This window comes from Pseudopipra pipra, chromosome Z (assembly GCF_036250125.1).
Source record: "Pseudopipra pipra isolate bDixPip1 chromosome Z, bDixPip1.hap1, whole genome shotgun sequence".
In the NCBI taxonomy this organism is placed as follows: Eukaryota; Metazoa; Chordata; class Aves; order Passeriformes; family Pipridae; genus Pseudopipra; species Pseudopipra pipra.
Genome location: NC_087581.1, coordinates 20190893 through 20212206, shown reverse-complemented (window position 1 = coordinate 20212206; position 21314 = coordinate 20190893). Strand labels below are relative to the sequence as shown.

At 39.8% G+C, this 21314-nt stretch overlaps 1 protein-coding gene across 2 annotated transcripts; it reads right to left on the bottom strand.

The window, feature by feature from the left end:
• Positions 1 to 86: 86 nt before the first annotated feature.
• SLC30A5 (solute carrier family 30 member 5) lies at positions 87 to 21314 on the bottom strand. Of its 2 annotated transcripts, XM_064640899.1 has the most exons (16): positions 21175 to 21314; positions 20883 to 21005; positions 18578 to 18644; positions 17610 to 17695; positions 16118 to 16205; positions 14296 to 14383; positions 12623 to 12699; positions 11286 to 11456; positions 10362 to 10650; positions 9794 to 10002; positions 8561 to 8718; positions 7815 to 7944; positions 5834 to 6059; positions 4246 to 4472; positions 2270 to 2398; positions 87 to 523 (listed from the first exon to the last, which is right to left on the bottom strand). In XM_064640899.1, exons 1-16 carry the CDS (start codon positions 21246 to 21248, stop codon positions 353 to 355), a joined length of 2313 nt encoding a protein of 770 aa, XP_064496969.1. In that variant the 5' UTR covers positions 21249 to 21314; the 3' UTR covers positions 87 to 352. The 2 variants fall into 2 exon arrangements, with proteins under 2 accessions (XP_064496969.1, XP_064496970.1); XM_064640900.1 differs by lacking the exons at positions 12623 to 12699; positions 14296 to 14383.

Sequence of the window (21314 nt, the reverse complement as noted above, 5' to 3'; positions counted from 1 at the left end):
AAACTATTTCCATTTCCCATTGCTAACAAAATACAATACCAATGTTCCACATTAAAGAGAAAGTATGGAATATATCCGTGCTCATCTAGAAGTTGCAAGACTTCTGTTTAATAAACTCCAAGTACAGTATTTAAGATTTCAATTATTTTCATATATACAGCAAATATTCAAGTCCTTATTTCCTTTATAAAAGCATTTTGATCCAATTAAGAAAGACAGTATGCTTAAAAAAATTCAAATATATAGTACATTTGTTCCTGTACATGTATGTTCAAGATCTCCTGGCAAAAATACAAATATGGAACCTAACAGCTTCACCATTTACACCTCCTGTGGTGAACACAACTTTGTATCACATGATGTAAGTACCATCTTTGTAGTATTTCATGGATTCTAGTTGCTGAGTCATTGCAAGAACATCCTGAAATCCTGTACTGAGTCCAGACATGTGTTGAAAATAAGCCTCCTTCTCCACTTGGACAGTTAAGTTGTTTACACCAGCATCTTTCAGAATTGCTGTGACCTGAACAGAACAGTATGGTTAACATTAGTATTACACTTCATACATATCTCACAGTAACTTGCAGTGTTCTAGCTCTGAAATGCTGTACAGGAAAAAAAACCCCTATCATAATCATTACTTCAGAAAAGCCTTTGACAGCATCTTCCATATCATGCTCCTGGAAAAGCTAGCAGGCAGCCCACGGCTTGGACAGTTGCACTCTCTGCTGGGCTAAGAACTGGCTGGAGGGCCGGGCCCAGAGAGTGGTGGTGAACGGGGCTGCATCCAGTTGGCAGCCGGTCACTAGTGGTGTCCCCCAGGGATCAGTGTTGGGCCCAGTTCTGTTTAATATCTTTACTGATGATCTGGATGAGGGGACTGAGTGTACCATTAGCAAACTTAGAGATGACAGCAAGCTGGGGGGGAGTGTTGATCAGCTGGAAGGCAGGAGGGCTCTGCAGAGGGACCTGGACAGTCTGGATAAATGGGCTGAATCCAATGGGGTGTGGGGGTTAACAAGGCCAAGTGGAGGGTCCTGCACTTTGGCCACAACACCCCCCTGCAGCGCTACAGGCTGGGGACAGAGTGGCTGGAGAGCAGCCAGGCAGAAAGAGACCTTTGGGTTCTGATGGTGGGAAGCTGAACATGAGCCAGCAGTGTGCCCAGATGGCCACAAAGGCCAATGGCATCCTGGCCTCTATCAGGAATACTGTGGCCAGCAGGACCAGTGAAGTGATTGTTCCCCTGTTCTCAGCACTGGTTAGGCTGCACCTCAAATCTTGTGTCCAGTTCTGGACCCCTCAGTTTAGGAAGGACACTGAGGTGCTGGACTGTGGTCCAATGAAGGGCAATGAGGCTGGTGGAGGGACTGGAACACAAGTCCTTTGAGGAGTGGTGGAGGGAGCTGGGGTTGTTTAGCCTGGGGAAGAGGAGGCTCAGGGGAGAACTCATCACTCTCTACAACTCCCTGAAAGGAGGTTGTAGCCAGGTGAGTATCAGTCTCTTCTCCGAGGCAACCAGCAGTAGGACAAGAGGGCACAGTCTCAAGCTGTGCCAGGGGAGATTTAGTTTAGACATTAGGAAGAAGTTCTTTAGAGAGAGATTGGGCATTAGAGCGGGCTGCCCAGGGAGGTGGTGGAGTCACTGTCCCTGGAAGTATTTAGGAAGAGACTGGATGTGGCAGTTAGTGCCATGGTCTAGTAGACAAGATGGTGTTAGGTCAGAGGTTGGACTGAGAGGTATTTTCCAACCTAGCTGATTCTGTGATTCTGTGTGATAATGAAGAATTCAGTTTTCTGGAAAGCAAAGACTAGCTTCAGAGGGTATGGCTTTGCAACTTCTGCACAGCGGATAATTCTTAGTGTCTTGCATAAGGAAATACATATCTTTTGAAGGAAAAGAAAAACCCAAGGCAGATAGGTAGTGGTAATGCAATTATAAACTCATGATTAGCATCCAGATATCCCTACTGTTTACTGCCTGTTTTGCAGGCCTGTTTTTCCACGACCCCTTCTTTTCTCCGAGCAGATGTAATGCCACTTTCAACAGTGAGTGTTCAGGCAGATGTTCTAGCGAACAACTCCTTATGTAGCTGATTCCAAGCTAGCAGGCAAGGGGCAGTACAGTGTTAGAGACCAGCTCTGAGACATTAATGGATAGCTACAAAAAAAAAAATCACACACGGTAGCTTTAACTTCAGTCTATGACTGAAAAAGGACTACAGAGTAGGAAATTAAGAGATTAGAGTCCAAAAATTTTGCACCTTACCTGCTGTACAATTCTCTGTTCCATCACATCTGATACCACTTGGACATGTATTGTGCCTGCCACAACACTTGCAGAGTGACACCAAAAATGAGGATCTCTGTAGGATATGACTCCCTCTATTTTTTGAATCTGAAAAGAAATTACATTAGCAACAATTAAGAACTCATTTTAAAATTGTGTATGTGATATTGGTGGATAATATTTCACAGGGAAACAGAGCTGTGTAGCATAGCAGCTTTCCAACTAAGCCATATTCATAAATATCTAGTATTGAAAGGTCACCTTGCTACTACTGTCCAACACTGGAGGGTAAAAGTCAAACTAAATGAAAACCCCAGAAGAGCACAACGCTAAACAAGATGAGAAACCGCCCCCCCATATTTAGTGTACACATCACAGGAACATACATGGACAGACTAACCAGAATGCGAGTTGGGCATCTACCATTTCTAGGGCACCTGTTACCTCACTATTTATCAGCTATTTAGTTACCACAATTGAACTTAATTCAGACATAAATTCTTTCTGCAATTTATAATTTTTCAAATTGATCTTTGTTCTGAGTCTGATTGGGATGGTTTTTCACAGCAGCTGGTAAGGCATTGCGTTTTGGATTTCTGCCTACAACCCTTTTGATAACACACAAATATTTTGGATATTGCTGAACTGTCGAGTCTTTCTCTTTTGTACTGGGCACTGTCAAGGCCTTCTACTTTTCTCTCTGCCTTTGCCTGATGGGTAGGCTGTGGGTGAGCAAGAAATAGGGAGGGAACACAGCCAGGGCAACTGATCCAAGTTGCTTAGAGGGATATTGCATGCCATATAATGCCATGCTCAGCAGTAAAAACTGGGGTAGAGGAAGAAGAGGGGATTCTGGCTTCCAAGGTGGCTGTTACTTGAGACTGCCTGGATATTGGCCTCCTTGTGGGAGGTGGTGCATTGCACTTTTCCCTTCCTCTACCTGTTAAATTATATTGTTTCCAGAGTTTTCTTGCTTATGCTCCCCTGTCGCACTGGCAGTGGTGGTGCTGGTAAAGGAGGAGAGTGACCAAGTGGCTTGTAGGGATGCCTGGCTGCTAGCTGGGGTCAACTATTGTTTTATCATGATGTATCTTTTAAAATGCTTTTCCTATCACCTTTTAATGAATTGCTCTTTGATTGTTTTCAAAAAGTGCCTTCTTTTTCCCCAGCCTCCCAGAATTACTTCCCTCATCAAAAAGTGAAACCACTCTCTGCACCTCACTTTCCTGTCACTACAGAAGTCTCTCCCAGACAAGTTCCATCTGTCCTTTTCTTTCTCATGTAGAAAAGAACACATTTCCCCCTCTAATAACTGACAGGACACATTCAGGATAGCCTTCCTTGAAGCCTCTAGTTGATGGTATTGTCAAAACACTTTTAACTCTTTGTTTTACAGAGAGGAGTTCTCTGCACTGAGGTCCACACTATATTCTGGGCAGGAACTTAAAATAAGCCAACAGCAAAGACCAAGTACAGCTTCAAAGCAGACAGAAAAAAACCTAACTAGAATGAGAAAGTAATTAGAAAAAACAGTTTAACTTTTGCCATCTCACCTAATGTGAATCAGTATGCCCTTCGTGATATGGACAAATTAGAAAATCTGAAATTACAGGCTCATGATATAATCCTGTAGTCTGAACTGTTCGCTGCAAGGTTCAGGGAACTGCCATGTTACTACTAAATACGTTTCCCGCACTGTTACCATACTTGTCTTACATCATACCCATAAAAAGCTACCCATAAAAGCAAAAAGCAGTGCAAGTCTTTTTAGCTGCAAAACAACTTTTATCAGTAGAACTACTAATCCTGTCGCATCTCTGCAAAATAGATTTTAAACAACTTGAGACATGAAGCTAAGACAATGGAAACTGTCAGATTGAACTACTTGAGCTGAATAATTATTAAAAACAGTTACAGTTTTGTATGTTTGTATACGAAAACATTTAGAATTGTACCTTTTCTAAAGCAGCATGCAGATCTTTCTCCTGTTCCGGAGGTATCCTCAACAAAAGCACCTGACAGGCATCTTTCAATAGTGGGATAACACTAAGAAAAATCAATGTAGCAATAAAGAGAGAGCAGAGTGGATCAGCTATGAGCCATCCAAATTGCTGAATAAATATCGTGGATACAATAACACCAACACTGCCAAGAGTGTCTGCTAACACATGCAGAAATACACCTGAAAACAAAATAAATGGAGTGATTAACAGTTCTGTCTAAAGTGTATGTATATGTTCAATAGGAAAAACACAGTAAAGCTTATTAAATATCCTCAAGCTAAACCAAATATCCTCTGCCTAACCTGGGGTAAAATACACAAAACATTTAGCTTTTCTAATGTTTAATTATAAGTTATCATAAAACCAATTTTTACTCTATAGGGCAATGATCTAGGCAGGCATCCACAGATTTAACTAAATGTCTTTAAATTGTTAGTGGGATTTGTACTGTAATCATAATCATTTAACTCTTTATAGAGGGATCTATTGATCCTTAACCAAGAATAAAAGATCAGTGTACACGTACTGACTTGTTAATGTGGACATATATTAACGTATTGTTCAGTTTTTGTAAGCCAATTTTGCTCCAGTTTTACAAGAACATTGTCTTTTTGCTACTGGTAGGAATTTTATATTTTATACTGCTTTCATTGTGGGTTCATTCTCAAGGTACACTCAATGGGCATAGAAAAATACCCTCTAAGCATTTGTAAGATTAGTCGTAGTTAAGTGTTAGAATTGTAAAGAATACTAAAACATAAGCATGGGCAGACTTCACAAAAATGGCAGACATAATGAGTATGAATAACCAGGATAATCAACTGAATTAGGACATAAAATAACCAATAAAATATGAGACTATGACACATCCTGACAAGCTAACACAAAACCCATAATTCCTTTATATATTTTTTTTCTTATAAGCCAGACAGTTGGCAAATAACTACTTTCTAACTACTAGGGAAAAAATTCTATGTTGAAGTTTTATATATATTGCCATCTCTGTTAGCTTATGATTTCAGATTTGAAAGTTTTGTATTTACCACCTTATCTTCTGAGTCACAAATAAAAAATCGCAATAGTCTAGACTCCTGGTCTGCATTTGTTCTCCTGCTTCTTACTCCCTCCCCAGTGTTTTTACAACCAGCTGCCACATGATATCTACAAACATGGTAGTACCTTTATAGACAGAGATTTGGTACTTCCATTTCCAGGTTGAACTTAGAAACAAGGACTTAAAGCTTATAGAATAAAGTTTACAATGGCCATCTACTAATGTTGGTGAAGACTGTAGATTACTGCTTTTTATTGGTCCTTTGGTACTGACCAGATCTAAGAAAGCTACGAAAAGAAACATTTCAAGTTAAGTTTCTTTATGTTCAATTCACAAACGGTTTGAGCAATTCCTGTCTACCACATCTAAAGGCTGTCAGATCGCTCCTGGAGAGTTCCTGATGCACAGTACTGGATATAATTCTGAAAATCTTCAAAGTCTGCTGGAAATCACATACATCGTTATGATTCAACAATCTGTACTTGCCTCTCATGTTGGTATTCATGCCTCCTCCAGAAGACCCATGGGAATGTCCATGGCTGTGCCCATGATCACTGTGGGAATGGCTGTGCCCATGGCTGTGACTGTGCCCGTGGTGAGAATGGCTGTGATCATGGGAGTGACAGCCTCCCCGAGAGGCTCCATGGGAGTGTGCGTGGCTAAAGGCACAGATACCAACAAGGTTTACGATCAGCCCTCCGACAGAGACTGGCTGTGAGAGGGAAAAAAGTCTTTAACTTCACTGCATCCTCCCAGGCAATCGAATTTGTTTTCTAGTGGAAGCATTGACAGCAACACAAGAGTTATTCTAATATGAATCCCTCATCATATTCCTTTCACTATACAACCTGGTTTCAAAGAGGTTTTCTTCCTCTTGCAAAAAAATCCACTTCCCACCAACTCTCCAAAAAAACCCCACCCAAACCCCACCACTTAATGCAAAACCTAGTATTCACAGATCAAGACCAGGTAACAAATTTTGTTTAAGAAAGGCTGACCAATTTTATTTCCTTTCAAAAAGAGGTACGGTGGTTTGAATATAAGCTTTCCCTTGCTTTCACTGCCCCTCCCCCCCAAAAAAAAGAAACTTTCATATTTTATCTAGGACATACATAATTTGTACTTAAGACAGCAACTAGTGCTTTATTGGTTGAATTGTGGTTGAATTGTGCTTTTTATCTGCTTGCTTATTTTTCTATTCTTCTCTTGAAAATCTAGCAAAGCAGGAAGAGTAATTCCAGCTAATGAAGTAATTAAACAAGTCCTGCTTAGAGGTTAGTAGACCTTTCCTTGGCTATGCAGACTGCGCTCATGTTGAGAGGGTAACACCTTCCGCTCCCAAGAAACAGGATCAGTAGTGAAAATGGACCAAATGTTGAAGATCAAAATGAAAGCAGAAATAAAAATCAAGCCTTGATTTCAGCAACACACATTTATTTTTGTGCCTACAAAAAAAATCTTTCTCTTTGTTACAGAAGAATGCAGGAGAGCAAAACTTCTTGTGTATGTGGGAGAGCAAACAAGTGAAGCTGGATACGCAATCAATAAAGGCATAGATATGCAGAATTCCATAATAAAAATAATTTGAAGAAAATGAACTATTGTATTAGAAAGAAAGGGATGCTATCTTGAAAAATTAAGAGGGGAGCCCCTGAAGAAGCTGTGGAAGGTAGAGAGACACAGGTATAGTTAAGATTATCTATGCAGATCATCATAATTGCCATAGTAGCACGATCTGCATAATATTATGGGTTCTGGCCCATTTATGAGGTTTCTCAGACACTAAGCTCTTAGTCTAGTATTTTAAAATCTTTTCTGTAATAACTGACATTGGTATACATAAGTGCAGAACCAAAGTTAGTCTGGTACAGACTATTTACTTACTATATTTTATTGTAGAAAGACCATCTTCTAAAAAGATTAGAGCTCCAACATCACTCAACTGTTATAATAAAATTACATTCAACCCTATATATTTTCATATTTTAAAATTAGATGTAGTTCGGACTTTAAAATTATAATCTGTTAAAAAGTCAAGGCACAGTTTAGATCCCTTGAGTATGCAATTTTTATAGAATCATAGAATGGTTTGGGTTGGAAGGGACCTTAAAGACCATCTATTTCCAACCCCCTTCCATGGGCAGGGACACCTTTCACTAGATCAGGTTGCTCAATGCCCCATCTGGCCTGGCCTTGAACTCTTCCAGGGATGGGGCATCCAAAACTTCTCTGGGCAACCTGTGCCAGTGCCTCACCACCCTCAAAGTAAAGAATTTCTTCCTATTCTGATTCAGTTTAAAGCCATTCCCCCTTTTCCTGTCATTCCATGCTTAGGTGAAAAGTCCCTCTACAGTTCTCTTGTTGGCTCCTTTAAGTCCCCAGAAGGACTCAGTAAGGTCACTCTGGAGACAAACATAAATGAACCATTAACTGCAAAACTACATTTAAACAGAGTGAGAAAACTTACAGTTAGCATGTTTGTATCTATGTCTGGAGGATCCACCAGTCTGGTCACCGATTCCATGAAGACAAAGAAAGCAATCACCATCAGAAAGAGGCCATTAATAAATCCAGAGAGAATTTCTACACGTCCATACCTGAAAGTAAGCATAGGTACTTTTTAGAGTAAAGAATGGGTATTCTGAACAAATCTCAGTTATAATAAATAAAATTATGATATATTTAATACAGCATTATGATAGCTATGATATTTTTCTCAATGCCACAAAATCATTCCTCAATTTCTGAGTTTTTTATTTCTAACCAAGAGGTTACCAGTTTGCAACTGTCCAAACTCCAATGGAATAAAGCACTATTAATGTAAGTATTTTTTCATATATGATGCCCATTCGTGGCTTCAAATTGCTAAACTGTTACGCAACCATATAAAGCTTCATTATTTCAGCAGAATCTAAATTCTTAGCTGAACACTGACTTTTAACATATATTTTTGTTTGACATACATGCATATAAAGAATGAGGTAATTCCTAAATAATATTCACAACTTGTAGAGATAAATGAAAATTACATTTCAGGCACATTGTTTACAGGGGTAAGAAGAGAACAGCATGAGCCCAAGTGGAAGAGAAGAGATACAGCAAAAAAACCACAGAAGCATGCACTAGTAAAACATCCCAAACATGGCGGGGCATTTTGAAAATGAGCAAGGAAAGTAAGTTGCAAATAGTCCTTAAAGAACCCAATGCACATACCCATAGGAAAATATGCGAGTTGCTTTCCATCTTGTCATCAGAGCTGCAAAAAGCCCCATCACTAATGCAGAACAATCAAAAAGCATATGAAATCCATCAGAAATAAGGCCAAGGCTATTGGTCCATACTCCATAAAAAAGCTCCACAAAAGTGAAAGCCTAAAACAAAATAGAGTTTGAATTTTTCCTCAAATATTAACTTGTATATTAATGTTTTGGTAGCTAGCAGGAAATTCTTTTCATAGAACACTCAATATTTTTCAGAAGTATTGTTCAAAGTATTTCTAGATCATTTTTTCTCTCCTCCAGTGAAATAAAAGTGATACATTCCAAGTCTATGCAGACACATTTTTGAATCTATCCTCCTTAAAGCCTTACACTTTAGAAAACAACCCTCTGAAATTTAAGTTTTCATTTAGAATTTTAAACTGATGTCCCGCAGATAAAATTTTAAGCATTTTGCCATTAAACAGTGTAAGAGGTCTGATCTGATATATTATTAGTGTAAAAGCCATGCTGTCTATAAATCTGTTACGTAAACATTTTCTTCACCGGATAAGTTGACTGTTAAATCTTAGGAATTAGTTTTGAGAAGGGTACACATGGAAACAATTTTAATACATACTTTCCCTGAACAATTTACTATGATTAATATGTCTGCCTAAAAACTTTTTTCCTATCTTTCATATTCCATAATGGAACGCCATAAAATTATAATGGATGCTTCAGGTTTCTCCCCTTATTTTCTTGGATAACTGGCTAAGAATGAAGAGAGATCTCTGCAAATGAGGTTCCATCAATATTGCTTACTGCATTATCTTTACCTATTCGATAAAGAGAGAAGCTAGAAATAAAACCAGACTACTCCAAAATTGCACTAATCAATCCCACACATTCTGTTTTGTTGTGTCCATCCTTAAAGGCCTTATCAGTTTCAGCTTACCTGCTGGCAACACTGAGGTGTGTTAAATACATGGTCAGACAAGTATTTAGTTAGTTGTGTAACAGTTACACATAGAACCAGTGCTGCCTGTGATAACAAATCAAAGTGACCTGCCCCTTACCGTAAGATTAGTATAAGAATCTTTTATTTTAACATACCATCTAATTAAACTACTCTGTCAAAGTCTCTTTAAAAACAATCAATTATGGAAACCTTTCAAATAATAACTCTTCTTTCTATATTATGTATGCACTACTATGATTGGGTTTGAAGAAAAGACCGTGCACTTACCAGATTTAGGCACAAGAAATAGAAGATCTGCCTAGAATCATACTCCTCGAGAATTTGTTTCAGTGACTCCTTAATAAACCGGGGCAATGACTGAGAGCTCTGCTGTAATGCATCACCCATGAAGTTATAGAGAGGAGTGCCTTCAGGGGAATAGCCAATAAGGGTACCCTTCTGCCCCTTCCTGGAGGGGGAGGACAGGATATTGGCAGCTGCAAGGAAAGCATTGAAGTGTTTGTTGCCGTTTCCAAGATTTACAGCTTTTTTATAATTTGTTGAATCAGTAATCAAAGTCTGTATAAAATTTGCAGGCAGCAAAGTGACTGTCAACTTCATCTTGAGGTTTATCATTAGATTTCATTGCTATGTAAGATTAGATCAGCACTTCCACAACAGATCTATTACCTTCTTTTTTTTTCATAGACAGACAATAAAAGAACAAAATTTTACAGGCCCTCTTATTAAAGAATCCATAAAAGCTCATCCAAAAGACTTCTGCACACCTTAATTTTCTGACTGGCTTCCCAGCCATAAGGACAACATTTATTGCAGTTTAGATAGGAATACCTACATAAAATGAAGAAGACAGCACTCACTACCACCCCTCCAGAAAGAACATGCTCTGTGCTTTCATGGTGTGGTGGCTTGTTCATAGCTCGAAGCTGGTCTGTTATTGGATGTGTCCAAAAGTTTCCAAAAAGCAATGCACTAATGAAAGTAAGAAAGGATCCGTATCGAGCACATGTGGAACCTTCCATCTTCACAGAACATATGGACTCCACGTAGAAATCCAGGATCACAACAAAAAAGATGACTGTTATGAAAGGCATGATGAGAGAAGACCAAGACTCTACTTTACTCTGCAACAAAAAATAAATTTCAATCAGGACTGCTCACCTTTTGATGTGATTGTATATACAGCATTACATGTAGTTCACTTGAATTACAAATGTTTTCAGTAATCTATCAAAACATAAATACTTCTATACTTTCAATTTATCATATAAAACCAACATCTCAGATACAGAAAGACACATATATCTAAAATGCACGACAGTACTTTATTTTAAATACTTTCATGTTCTTAAAAGCAACGCCTCATGCAACACCATGTTTGTAATGGTCTACTCTGCCTATGCATGTGGGCATAAAGAACATGTTTTTAAAACACAATAAATAATCTACTCCCTAGGGATAAAAGAGTCCTGTATTTATATAGCTGTTAATACTTGTGCAATATTTGTAGACAAACCCAAGATATAATATCTGAGCTAGAAGGATGAAATAAAGTTATCACACAAAAGAGGAAATTAAGGTATCACACAGATAAAAATCAAAATATAGAAGGAAACATAAAGAAAAAATTTCAAATGGAGCTTACTACAAAAATAAAGACATGAACTTCGGTAATTTTAAAGATATTTTAAAGGAAATATTTAAATTTCACTTGTCAAGCATTACAAAAAATGATTTATCTCTGTACTTGTTATCTTACCTCTGTTGTCAAAGACAGGATAATGACCCATGGGCATAACAGAAGGACAGAAACTAGATGAGACAAAGCTTGAAGACGCTTGGCTCCACCTACGTCTACAGATAGTTTTCGGGAAGCCATGTGAAAACCAACCTTACAGCACAATGCCAGTACCAGAAGCAGTACTCCGCCCTTGAAACATAAGGGGAAACTGTTAGCATTTCTGAAGACCCAAAACCCCCATTCCAAACACAGTGGCACTTACATGGAGAAAAGATTAATGTGCTTTCCTTAACTTGGCAATAAAAGCTAAAGACAGGATATTTCCCGTAATTGTTGCTTAGTTAAAAACAGTAACATGGTTATACCTTAGCATTATTCACAACAGCCTAATATGACTTGAATTTTAAAACTCTCAGTAGTGTTAGTTGTCATACAACAGCAGTGAAATGGTAACAAACAGCATATGAGGAAAACGAAAAATCTCACAAAGCTTGTTTTCCCATCTTCCATTATTAAAAACATGTTGAAAGCATACATAAACCCCCAAAGGTTCACATCACCTTGACCTCTAAGCCTTTCATAACCTTTCATCTACTTACCTTTAATCACACCGTATCATATTTCTCCACATTATTTTCTTTCAAAATTGTTCTACAAATTAGTCACAAGATACACACACAGTATCTTATCTCCCTCAGATCACACTTGCTTTTGTGCACCATTAACCAGTCTAACATTTATTTTTATATTAATACTTTCTCAGCTGCTCTGTATTTTTTTCTTGTTTTAGTCCTCACTGCAGCCACTTTAGCAGCAAGACTAAGCTAACACAACAACTCAATCAGGTGGATCAACCCTGTACAGTATGATTACGATACTCAGCTAGTCATATCACCAACTACAATGGGACTATGCTGCTGAGAAGTATCAACATCTGTGTCTTCAAGTACAAATCTAATGTAAAGGAAAGACTGGGGAAAGATAAAGAAGCAGCAACAAAACACAGACTGCAGAAGTGAGTAAGAAATGGCTTGTATGCAAAGCATTATGAACATCCAGAACACTGATGACAGAATACTTCATGATAATTTTAATGAGACTTTTTAGGTTATGCATTACAGCAAAGTCCTTATCAGCTACAGAGGTTGAACATTGTACAGTTTGGTTTGCTGTATTGAAGCTGCTCAAACTCCTATCAAGATGTAAAAATCCCAATGCTAGTTCAGTTCCAATATGGGGGGGGAGGGATGATCAAATTTTGGGTTTGATTTAGGCTTGGATTAGCTCTGAGCTGGTGAAATTCTTACCTACAAAACTTAGATAAATATTAAACTTCTACAATACAAGTTATTTACCTTGTGATCTGCAACACCCAGGAAAGCAATGATTGTATAGAGAACATGGGTAAGAGCACTGTCATGATGCCCCTCAGCTAAATTAAAAAAAAATTAAGGAAGAGTTTCATTTGATGATTTTGTTTTAAACCAAAGAACAGGCAAAAGTAGCAAAAGACCACAGAACGCAGAAGTAAGCAAACTGAGCTTTAAGGTGTGTTGGCAAGTGGAGGACAGACAGCAGATCAGGCTCAGCCCTCAGCATGCGTTTGTGAAAGGGATGTCCCAATTGAACAACCTGAACTTCTGTGACAGGATTACCTGCCTAGTGAATGAGGGAAATGCTGTGGAAGTTGTCTGCATGGACTTTAGTAAAGCCTTTGACACTGTTTCTTACAGCATTTTCCCAGAGAAACCAGCTGCTCATAACTTGGATGAGTGCACTGTTCCCTGGGTAGAAAAGCTGTCTGGATAGTTGGACCCAGAGAGTGGTGGTGAATGGATACACATTCAGCTGGCATTCCATCACCAGTGGGGTTTCTCAGGGCTCAGCACTGGGGCCAGTCCTGTTTAATATCTTTATCAGTGGTCTGGATGAGGGGATGGAATGCACCCTCAGCCAGTTTGCAGGTGACAGCAAGCTGGGTGGGAATGCTGATTTGCTGGAGGGTGGGAAGGCTCTGCAGAGGGATCTGGACAGGCTGGATCCCTGGGTCGAGGCCAACAGTACGAGGTTCAACAAGGCCCAGCGGCGGGTTCTGCCCTTGTGTCACCACAACTCCAGGCAGTGCTACAGGCTTGCAAAAGAGTGGATGGAAAACTGGGGGTGCTGTTGGGACAGTGGCTAAACATGAGCCAGCAGTGTGCCCAGGTGGCATCTTGGCTTTTACAGCAACAGTGTGGCCAGCAGGACCAGTGATTATCAGCGCTGGTGAGGCCACACCTCAAATCCTGCATTCAGGTTTGGGTACCCCACTACAAGAAGGACATTGAGGTGCTGGAGCATGTCCAGAGAAGGGCAGTGGAGCTGGTGACCATGTGTGAGGAGCAGCTGAGGGTGTTTAGTCTGGAGAAAAGAAGGCTTATCACTCTCTACAACTACCTGAAAGGAGTTTGTAACAACATCAGTTTTTTCTCTCAAGTAAAAGGAGAAAGGACAAGAAGAAATGGACTCAAGTAGCACCAGGGAAGTCTAAGATTGAATATTAGGAAGAATTTCTTCATGGAAAGGATTGTCAAGCATTGGAACAGGCTGAGTCACCATCCCTGGAGGTAAGGTATTTAAGAGACATGTAGATGTGGCACTTAGGGACATAGTTTAGTGGTGGGCTTGGCAGTGCTGGGTTAATGGTTGGACTTGATGATCTTAAGGGTCTTTCTTAAGGTCCCTCCTTACTCAGGCCTTTCTATGAATCAACTCACTGAAAAACTAAGTGAATTAACCAATAAGGTTCCAGAATATAGCGTTTGCAACTGTAATTTCATGTTTTTATCCTTCTTTTGTAAAATTTATTATTTTTACTGCCCATCGTTAGATGTACTATTTTTTGTCAGTACACTATGATGAGATGATCAATTGAAAACTTTCTTCAGGATCGCTTCAAATTATAATTTAATTCAGTATACTCAATTTCACATTCTCTCTGCTCCAGTAATAACAGTCACTTGCTCTTACACATAGCAATAAAGGATACGATGTTCTGCTATTTTAGCCATGAGGTCATCATTATCAAAAAGTAGTAAGCAGATGACAGCTATGATGAAAAATGCAGCACCTCTTGTCTGTAAAAAAACCCAAACAACAAACAGCTAATCAACAAAAAACCCCAAATATTTATATAATAGATTACTATTTTTATAACAGATTACTATTAAAAAAATCCTGAAAAATCAGTCCCCTCCCTCCCTGCTTCATGATCATTGTAAGCACACTTCAGTAAGAAAAACATGAATGAAACACCCATTTTTTTAAGAAAGTGATCTTGACGATATAATTTCACATTTTTTTCTGGTTTTCAGATTTATGAGATAACTCAGGACACATCACCACTGTAGCAGGCTAGAAGCCTGTATCTTACAAACTTCAAGTGTGATTACTTTCTTCTTCATGGTGTGTTTCTGCCTACCAGAATGCACTGCTACTTCAGCCTGATGATTTAATACTTTGTAACATCAATGAGCTATAAAGAACATCTGGTGGACAAAATGTCAAATTTTGTCCTAGGGGAGGAAAAGGCTAGAGAACTATGCAAAGGCTATGAGAAAGAACAGCTCTGCAGTACTTTTGTGGGGAAAGGGCAGAAGAAGCCATGAAATCCCAGCTAGCAGAGCTCTCACCACCCAGACTTAAGCCACTGGAATTTTGGTATTCATCATTTTGGAAAGATAATGAGCTCTACATCTGAAAAATACTACCACAATTTAATTTTTGAAGACAAATAGAGCTATCATATTCTTGTTTCAGAAAGTCAGCTGACCAGTTCACTTCATTAAGCTGAAATGATTCAGAGGACAGGGTCATGGCTCTCTTGTTTCTGCTGCCGTAAGCCATGCAGCTGAATTGCCAACATGGCCCACTAAGATACAGACTGACAAAGAACCTCTCTGAAGCTCTTACCTCTACTCTTTGGGTGGTTGACTAGAAAAAATAATATGTCTTCTAGATGAAGATCTTCATGCAGCATGCCCTAAGTCTCAGTTTGAGGGGGGTACGCATAGCCTGTTGGAGCAGATGACTGTGCTATTCACTCTAAGGCCAGCTTAAAAGCGCTTAGGGGACTCCAGTGCAGCTTTGAGACAGAGATTTCAGAACTCCCAGCCTGAGGTGGCATCAAAGTGAAACTTCTCTTACACAGCAAGTCCTCTAGCCTCAGATATATGACAGTAGGTATCCTCCTCCAACTCTTATTGGTTTTGAGTGGAAGTGGACAAGAATACTAGGTGTTGAGATAAGCTCATTCCATTTAGGGGTAACTAGGCACATTTAGAGCACACCTTGCAAAAGTGAGTGTAATGGGACTTAAAGGATATCTCAAGTAGAGGTCTCTGATTCAGGGAAAGACTGGGCCCAAATATTCAGCACATACAGAATCAGGCAGACATGAAAGTACTTACAGAACTTTTTGGCAGAAAAAAACCAGAATATGTAAAAAGTTGAACACATTGAAGAGTATAGGCCAGCCACTGGAGACTGTGTTGCTGGACTTCAGTGTGTAAGGGGGAGGACCACTACATGAACATGTCCTTTTGTCATTTTGAACCCAAAATCCCATTACAAAGAATGCTGAAGTGAAAAAATAATTTTCAAGGTTCTTTTCTGCCTACAAACAGAAAAACTTCTCAAGTATCTGCTACAGAGCACACACAGCTTCACCCACTGTTTCTCTCAATTTCACCACTAATTAAACTAAAAAAAGCACATTTTCTACGAACATAGGTCCAAAACACAGTTGAAGAAGCATTTGAATTTATAGCATTCAGTATCTTCAACAATTGGTAAAATAGATTTTTAAATACCTTTGCTGGTCCTCCACCTGAGCTTGTGAACAAGACACTAAAGAGTGACAGCACAACCAAATCACTGTGCTCAAACAGCAACAATGTCCTATAAAAAAGTGAAATAAAACACCTAAGTCCATTTACAATGAGTTTATCTCAAAACCTTGATATATACTATTTCAACTAAAATTAATGACACACCAAAGATTTATCCTGTGATTTCAACAGCAAGTTTAAACAATTCAAAAGGATAAATGCAAATCTATTTGCCTTCACCAGCAGACAGATCTAGCTGCAGACAGCCAGACATATCAAAAAATGAGGACTTCCTAGCTCAAGGAACAGATTAAAATTATTCATTTATAGATAACTTTAAACTGTACTTTCTTCTAGCAACACAACAAGACACTAACTTGCTCAAGATGGAAGTATTATTCCCATTACAATACCTCCTCTAAACCAGTTGCTGGCTCCTAGAAAAAAAGAGGTCCTGTTCTGTAGTATTACATCCTTCTTATTGAGGTGCTGATGGTCTAGTAGTTTATCCCACCTCAGAACCTCTTAATTGCTGAAAATACCAAATTCTAACTTATATCTCCTTCAGACAGCAAAGGCTGACTATAACAAGCTTGTATTGACAGCTTTCACGAGCAGAACATGAAAGTAATCATTGCTGTCAAGTTTACCAAATGCTTTTGCAATCCTCTGCATAGCAATACAACCTGCTAGGACGTGGTTCTGTTTGGGATGAATGCCAGCATCCAGAGAGGCACTAGAGTATTAACTACATTAACATAAACAATCACAGTATTATGACTCTCAGGTATGCATTCTTCACCTTCATAAAACTTCACCTTCATAAAATGTATCCTTTAAGTCTTTACCTTCCTCTCTCTAATGAAAGATGCTTTCCAATATATTAACCTTAATTTTTGGAAGTCTAATGTTACTCTTTTATAGTTACTCAGTCAGTACTACTAGTAAACAGCACGAGTGATTTTACTCTGAGTGTGTGCACTAATGTTACCCAATTCCAACACAGTCCACACGGCCGACCAGATAAAGCAGTACCCTGCAACAAGTGCATAAATTGATTCTAGTCACCTGCCACAGGAATTCCAGCTGCTATCACTAGCTGTCAAGCCATGGACTCCAAAGAGGAAAGTAAGCAACTGGCATTACACTAACGGGACTAGGGAAATTATGAAAACTACAGTCAGTAAAACAGATGGTGACCTTCACGTATCATCACGCGTTTAAGCACTATCAAGAATTTCACTGGCATCCCACCAAAGAATTAGTGAAGAAAATTACCAGTTCTATGGAAATTATATATAGTTTTTCCCAACCACAAAAGAATTCACAGGAAAAAGCATAAGGATTCATTTAAATTTTCAAAAAATACATCAAGTGGCTAGCATCATGGACTGACAAACAGAAACCAAAAAGAAAGGGGCAAGACAGGGAAGGATGACAACAGAAAAACAATATTTACAGTAGATATATTTACCTCAGTGGTCCACAAAGAGTGAGGCCAAAAAACCACAAGAGTGAAATGATACATCCGACAACAGCATGCTTAAAAATTCTGACCCACTGCAAAAGAAAGGTATTTCCTTATCATTTTCTCCAGTTTCAAAATAAGCACCCCATTTTTAGCATTCTTTTAGCACAGTAGCTGTAGAAATTGAGGGGAAATCATGTGCTTTGCAACAAGGTAAAGTACTTACGACAAACATCACATCTTCAAAATCCAGAATTCTAAATTTTTTAGCAATAGTAAAACCATATAGGGCAGATTTTTTGGAACTCAAATGAATGATGCAGTTTATTCCTGTTCACATTTTTAAAATTCAGCCATACACGTCTAATGATGAAAGCAGTTGACACTTGGACCACACTATCCTTCAGATTCTGTCTACTTAGCACACACACTGGGTTGAGTTTTGCACACACAATTACATAAAACCAAGATGAATAAGAAGCAGGTGAAGAAAATTTATTTCTTACAAATCAGCAGGTTCCAACCTGGGCCTACTCTAACTCCTCAGAATACTGAGAACTCAACAAAGGTCTGAAGAGCAGTTAGATCAGGCCCTCATCACGTGCAGAAAGGACTCTTTTGTCATGGGGGACAAGACTGGAGCATTCCAACATTCTGGCAGTCCAGAAATTGCCCTTCTGACTGTCTAAGTCAGCTAAATAGACTAAGCTCTTTTTGAAAATTCCATTCCTCAAAGTAGATGCTTGTATGAAGATAAAGACCAATGTTTTCACCATACTCTCAAAAGGAGCTGACAAAAGCTAAAAATGCTGATGATTTTTGTGCACTAGACACTGAATTAGTTACACACTTTTAGAAATTGTTAGCACATCTTCCAAGTGGAGTAATCTTTGTTCTACTTCCACTTTTGGCAAGAGCCACATAGCCAAGAATATTTACAAAGATGTCAATTGCTATTACATATGTCAACTCACCTGACGCTTGGTCACCACTTTTCCAGATGAAAATGGTTTTTGAAACAAAACCATAAAAAATGCAGACCTGTTAAAAGAGGAAAGTTTTCGCTATTAGTGTATTAGCTGTCAGCTTTTTATCCAAACCAGCTCTAAATAACTAGGTCTCTCATATCAGGCTCAGTTTACAAAATGGCTTTCCCTACAATTTTTTCATTAAAAGGCCACACTGATCACATTCATTGATTTTGATTTCCCTGATGCATTACTTGTGTCACATACCAGCACTACAGCAATGACAAGTGAAGTTCAGTTCTGGTCAACTTTAAATGCAAGTTCTTGAGAGAATTGCTAATGAGAATTGCTATTTTTGATTTACAAAAATCAAAAAAACTGATCTCAGAAGTTCTGAGGAGAAATAATACTCTGATTTTTATTATCAAGATAGATACACCCAAAGGTTTACTCATACATAGAATGCTGTATATACAGTCCTGTTAGAAATGGTAAGACACAGAACACAAATTCTTCAACTGGGATCAAAAGTGATGGGGAAAAAAAGACTATGGTGCTCGGGAACATGCAAGAAAGAAGTGCAGATATATAGACGAATTTGAAACAAAAGAAAAAATAAAGTTCCAAATATTCCAATTCTGCTAAGTTTATTACATAAATGATCTTCCACATGGCATCATGTAAACATGAAGCAGGATTCTGTCTGCAAAGGTTGTTCTTCATATATGCTATCAGTTTCTATACCTTAGCCCTCAATGTGGGAAAAACAGCAGTTGAAACTCCCAAGAACTACAGGAATACAAACTATAAAGAAGAAATCTTATCTTCTACACTCTTGTTAAGAAAAAAGACATGCCTGACTGTCCTGGTTTTAGCTAGGATTGAGTTAATATTTTCTTAGTAGCTGCTACAGGGCTGTGTTTTGAATTCAGTATGAGAATAATGTTGATAACATACTGGGGGACGTACCTAGAGTTGGGGGATGATCATGGTTTGGGGATGGGCACTGCACGGTGAGCAGTTGTATTGTGCATCACTTACTTTTTCTTGCATTTTTTTATCTTCCTTTTATTAATATATATTTTTTCACTTTTTATATTATTAATAATTTATTAGTTTAAAACTTTCAATTATTAAACTGTTCTTATCTCAACCCACAAGTTTTGCTTTTTCTTTTCCTCCCGATTCTCTTCCCCAGCCCCCTGGGGTGGGGGGAAGTGCGTGTACAGTTGTGCAGTACTTGGCTGCCAGACAGAGCAACTGTCACAGCACGACCAATTTTGAAGTAGGAAAAACACTTAAGTTTCCCAAGGGCAGACTGGCCTTACAGAGACATGTGGAAAGGCTAGAGAGCAGGGCAATAACCAACGGTATGAAATTAAAAAGAGCAGGTGCTGGGTTCTCCATCTAGGGTGGGTAACCCTGCATGTATGCACAAACTAGGGGACAACAGGCTGGAGAGCAGCCCTATCGAATGTCTGGGCTGATGGCAAGTTGAATATGAATCAGCAGTGTGCCCTGGCAGCAAAAAGGGTCAGCTGTGCCTTGAGGTGCATTTACCATCAAGCACAGCATCGCCAGCTCATTGAGGGAGCTGACTGTCCCACTCTGCACTGCACAGGTGTGGCCTCACCTTGAGTCCTGTGTGCAGTTTTTGGCACTTCTTATAAGAAGGATATCAGACTGTAGGAGTGTGTCTGGAGGAGGGCAGCTGTGATGGTGAAAGGTCTTGAGGGCAGGAGAAGGAACAGCTGAGGTTGCTTGGTTTGCTCAGTTTGGAGGAGCCTGAGGGGCGACCTTATTGTGGCCTATAACTGTGGAGCAGCAAAGGGGCAGGTGCTGACCTCTCTCTGGTGAACAGTGACAGGACATGAGATGGAATGAAACTGCACCAGGGAAACTTCGCATTGCATGTTACAAAAAGTTTCTTCACTGAGAAGGTGGCCAGCCATTGGAACAGGCTCCCAGGAAAATGTCCCAGCACCAAGCCTGTCAGAACCCAAGGACAAGATTCTTGGTCATATGGTTTAGTTTTAGGTAGTCTTGTGAGGAGCAAGGAGTTGGACTCAATGATCCTTATGGATCCCTTCCAGCTTGAGACATTCCAAGATACTGAAATTATAGTGAGCAGAGATGTGAAGCAAAAACACTCCTGCGAACAGAGTATTTCTTGGATTCACTGCTATGCCTTCTACTCCTTGAGTATCTAGAACAAAATAATGCAGGATACAAGCTTGACGCTCTCACAAAACACCCCAGACAGAGCACGTTGCAAGGGTAGGGCACAAGGCTGCACCCCGTGCACACTCACCCCAGCTGCACTATGAAGATGAACTGTACGAGATGGACCGCTTTCAGGATATCATAGGATTCAAACAGGCCCACGGCTTTCAAAACCTTGGTGAAGCACAGCAGCACGATGTACCGCGTCAGCCTGCGAAAGGAAAGAGGCCGGTTCGCACCCGCCGCCGCGCACACGCCGCGACCGCGCGGGCCCGGGGCCTCAGTGGAGGGCGCGACCCCCACCGGCCCTCGGGCGACCCCGCTGCTCCCCTGAGGGAGGGAGCACCCAGTGGAGCGGCCGCTGCCCCCCTCGGCGTTACCGGGCGCTGGGCACATCCACGGGCCCCAGCGCGCCGCCGCCGGCCAGGGCCTGCCCGCCGTACGGCTGCTCCATGGTAGCAAGGAGGGAGCTCCTGCACGGAGCGGCTGCGGGCGCTTAGACGTTCGGGCGCGGCCCGCC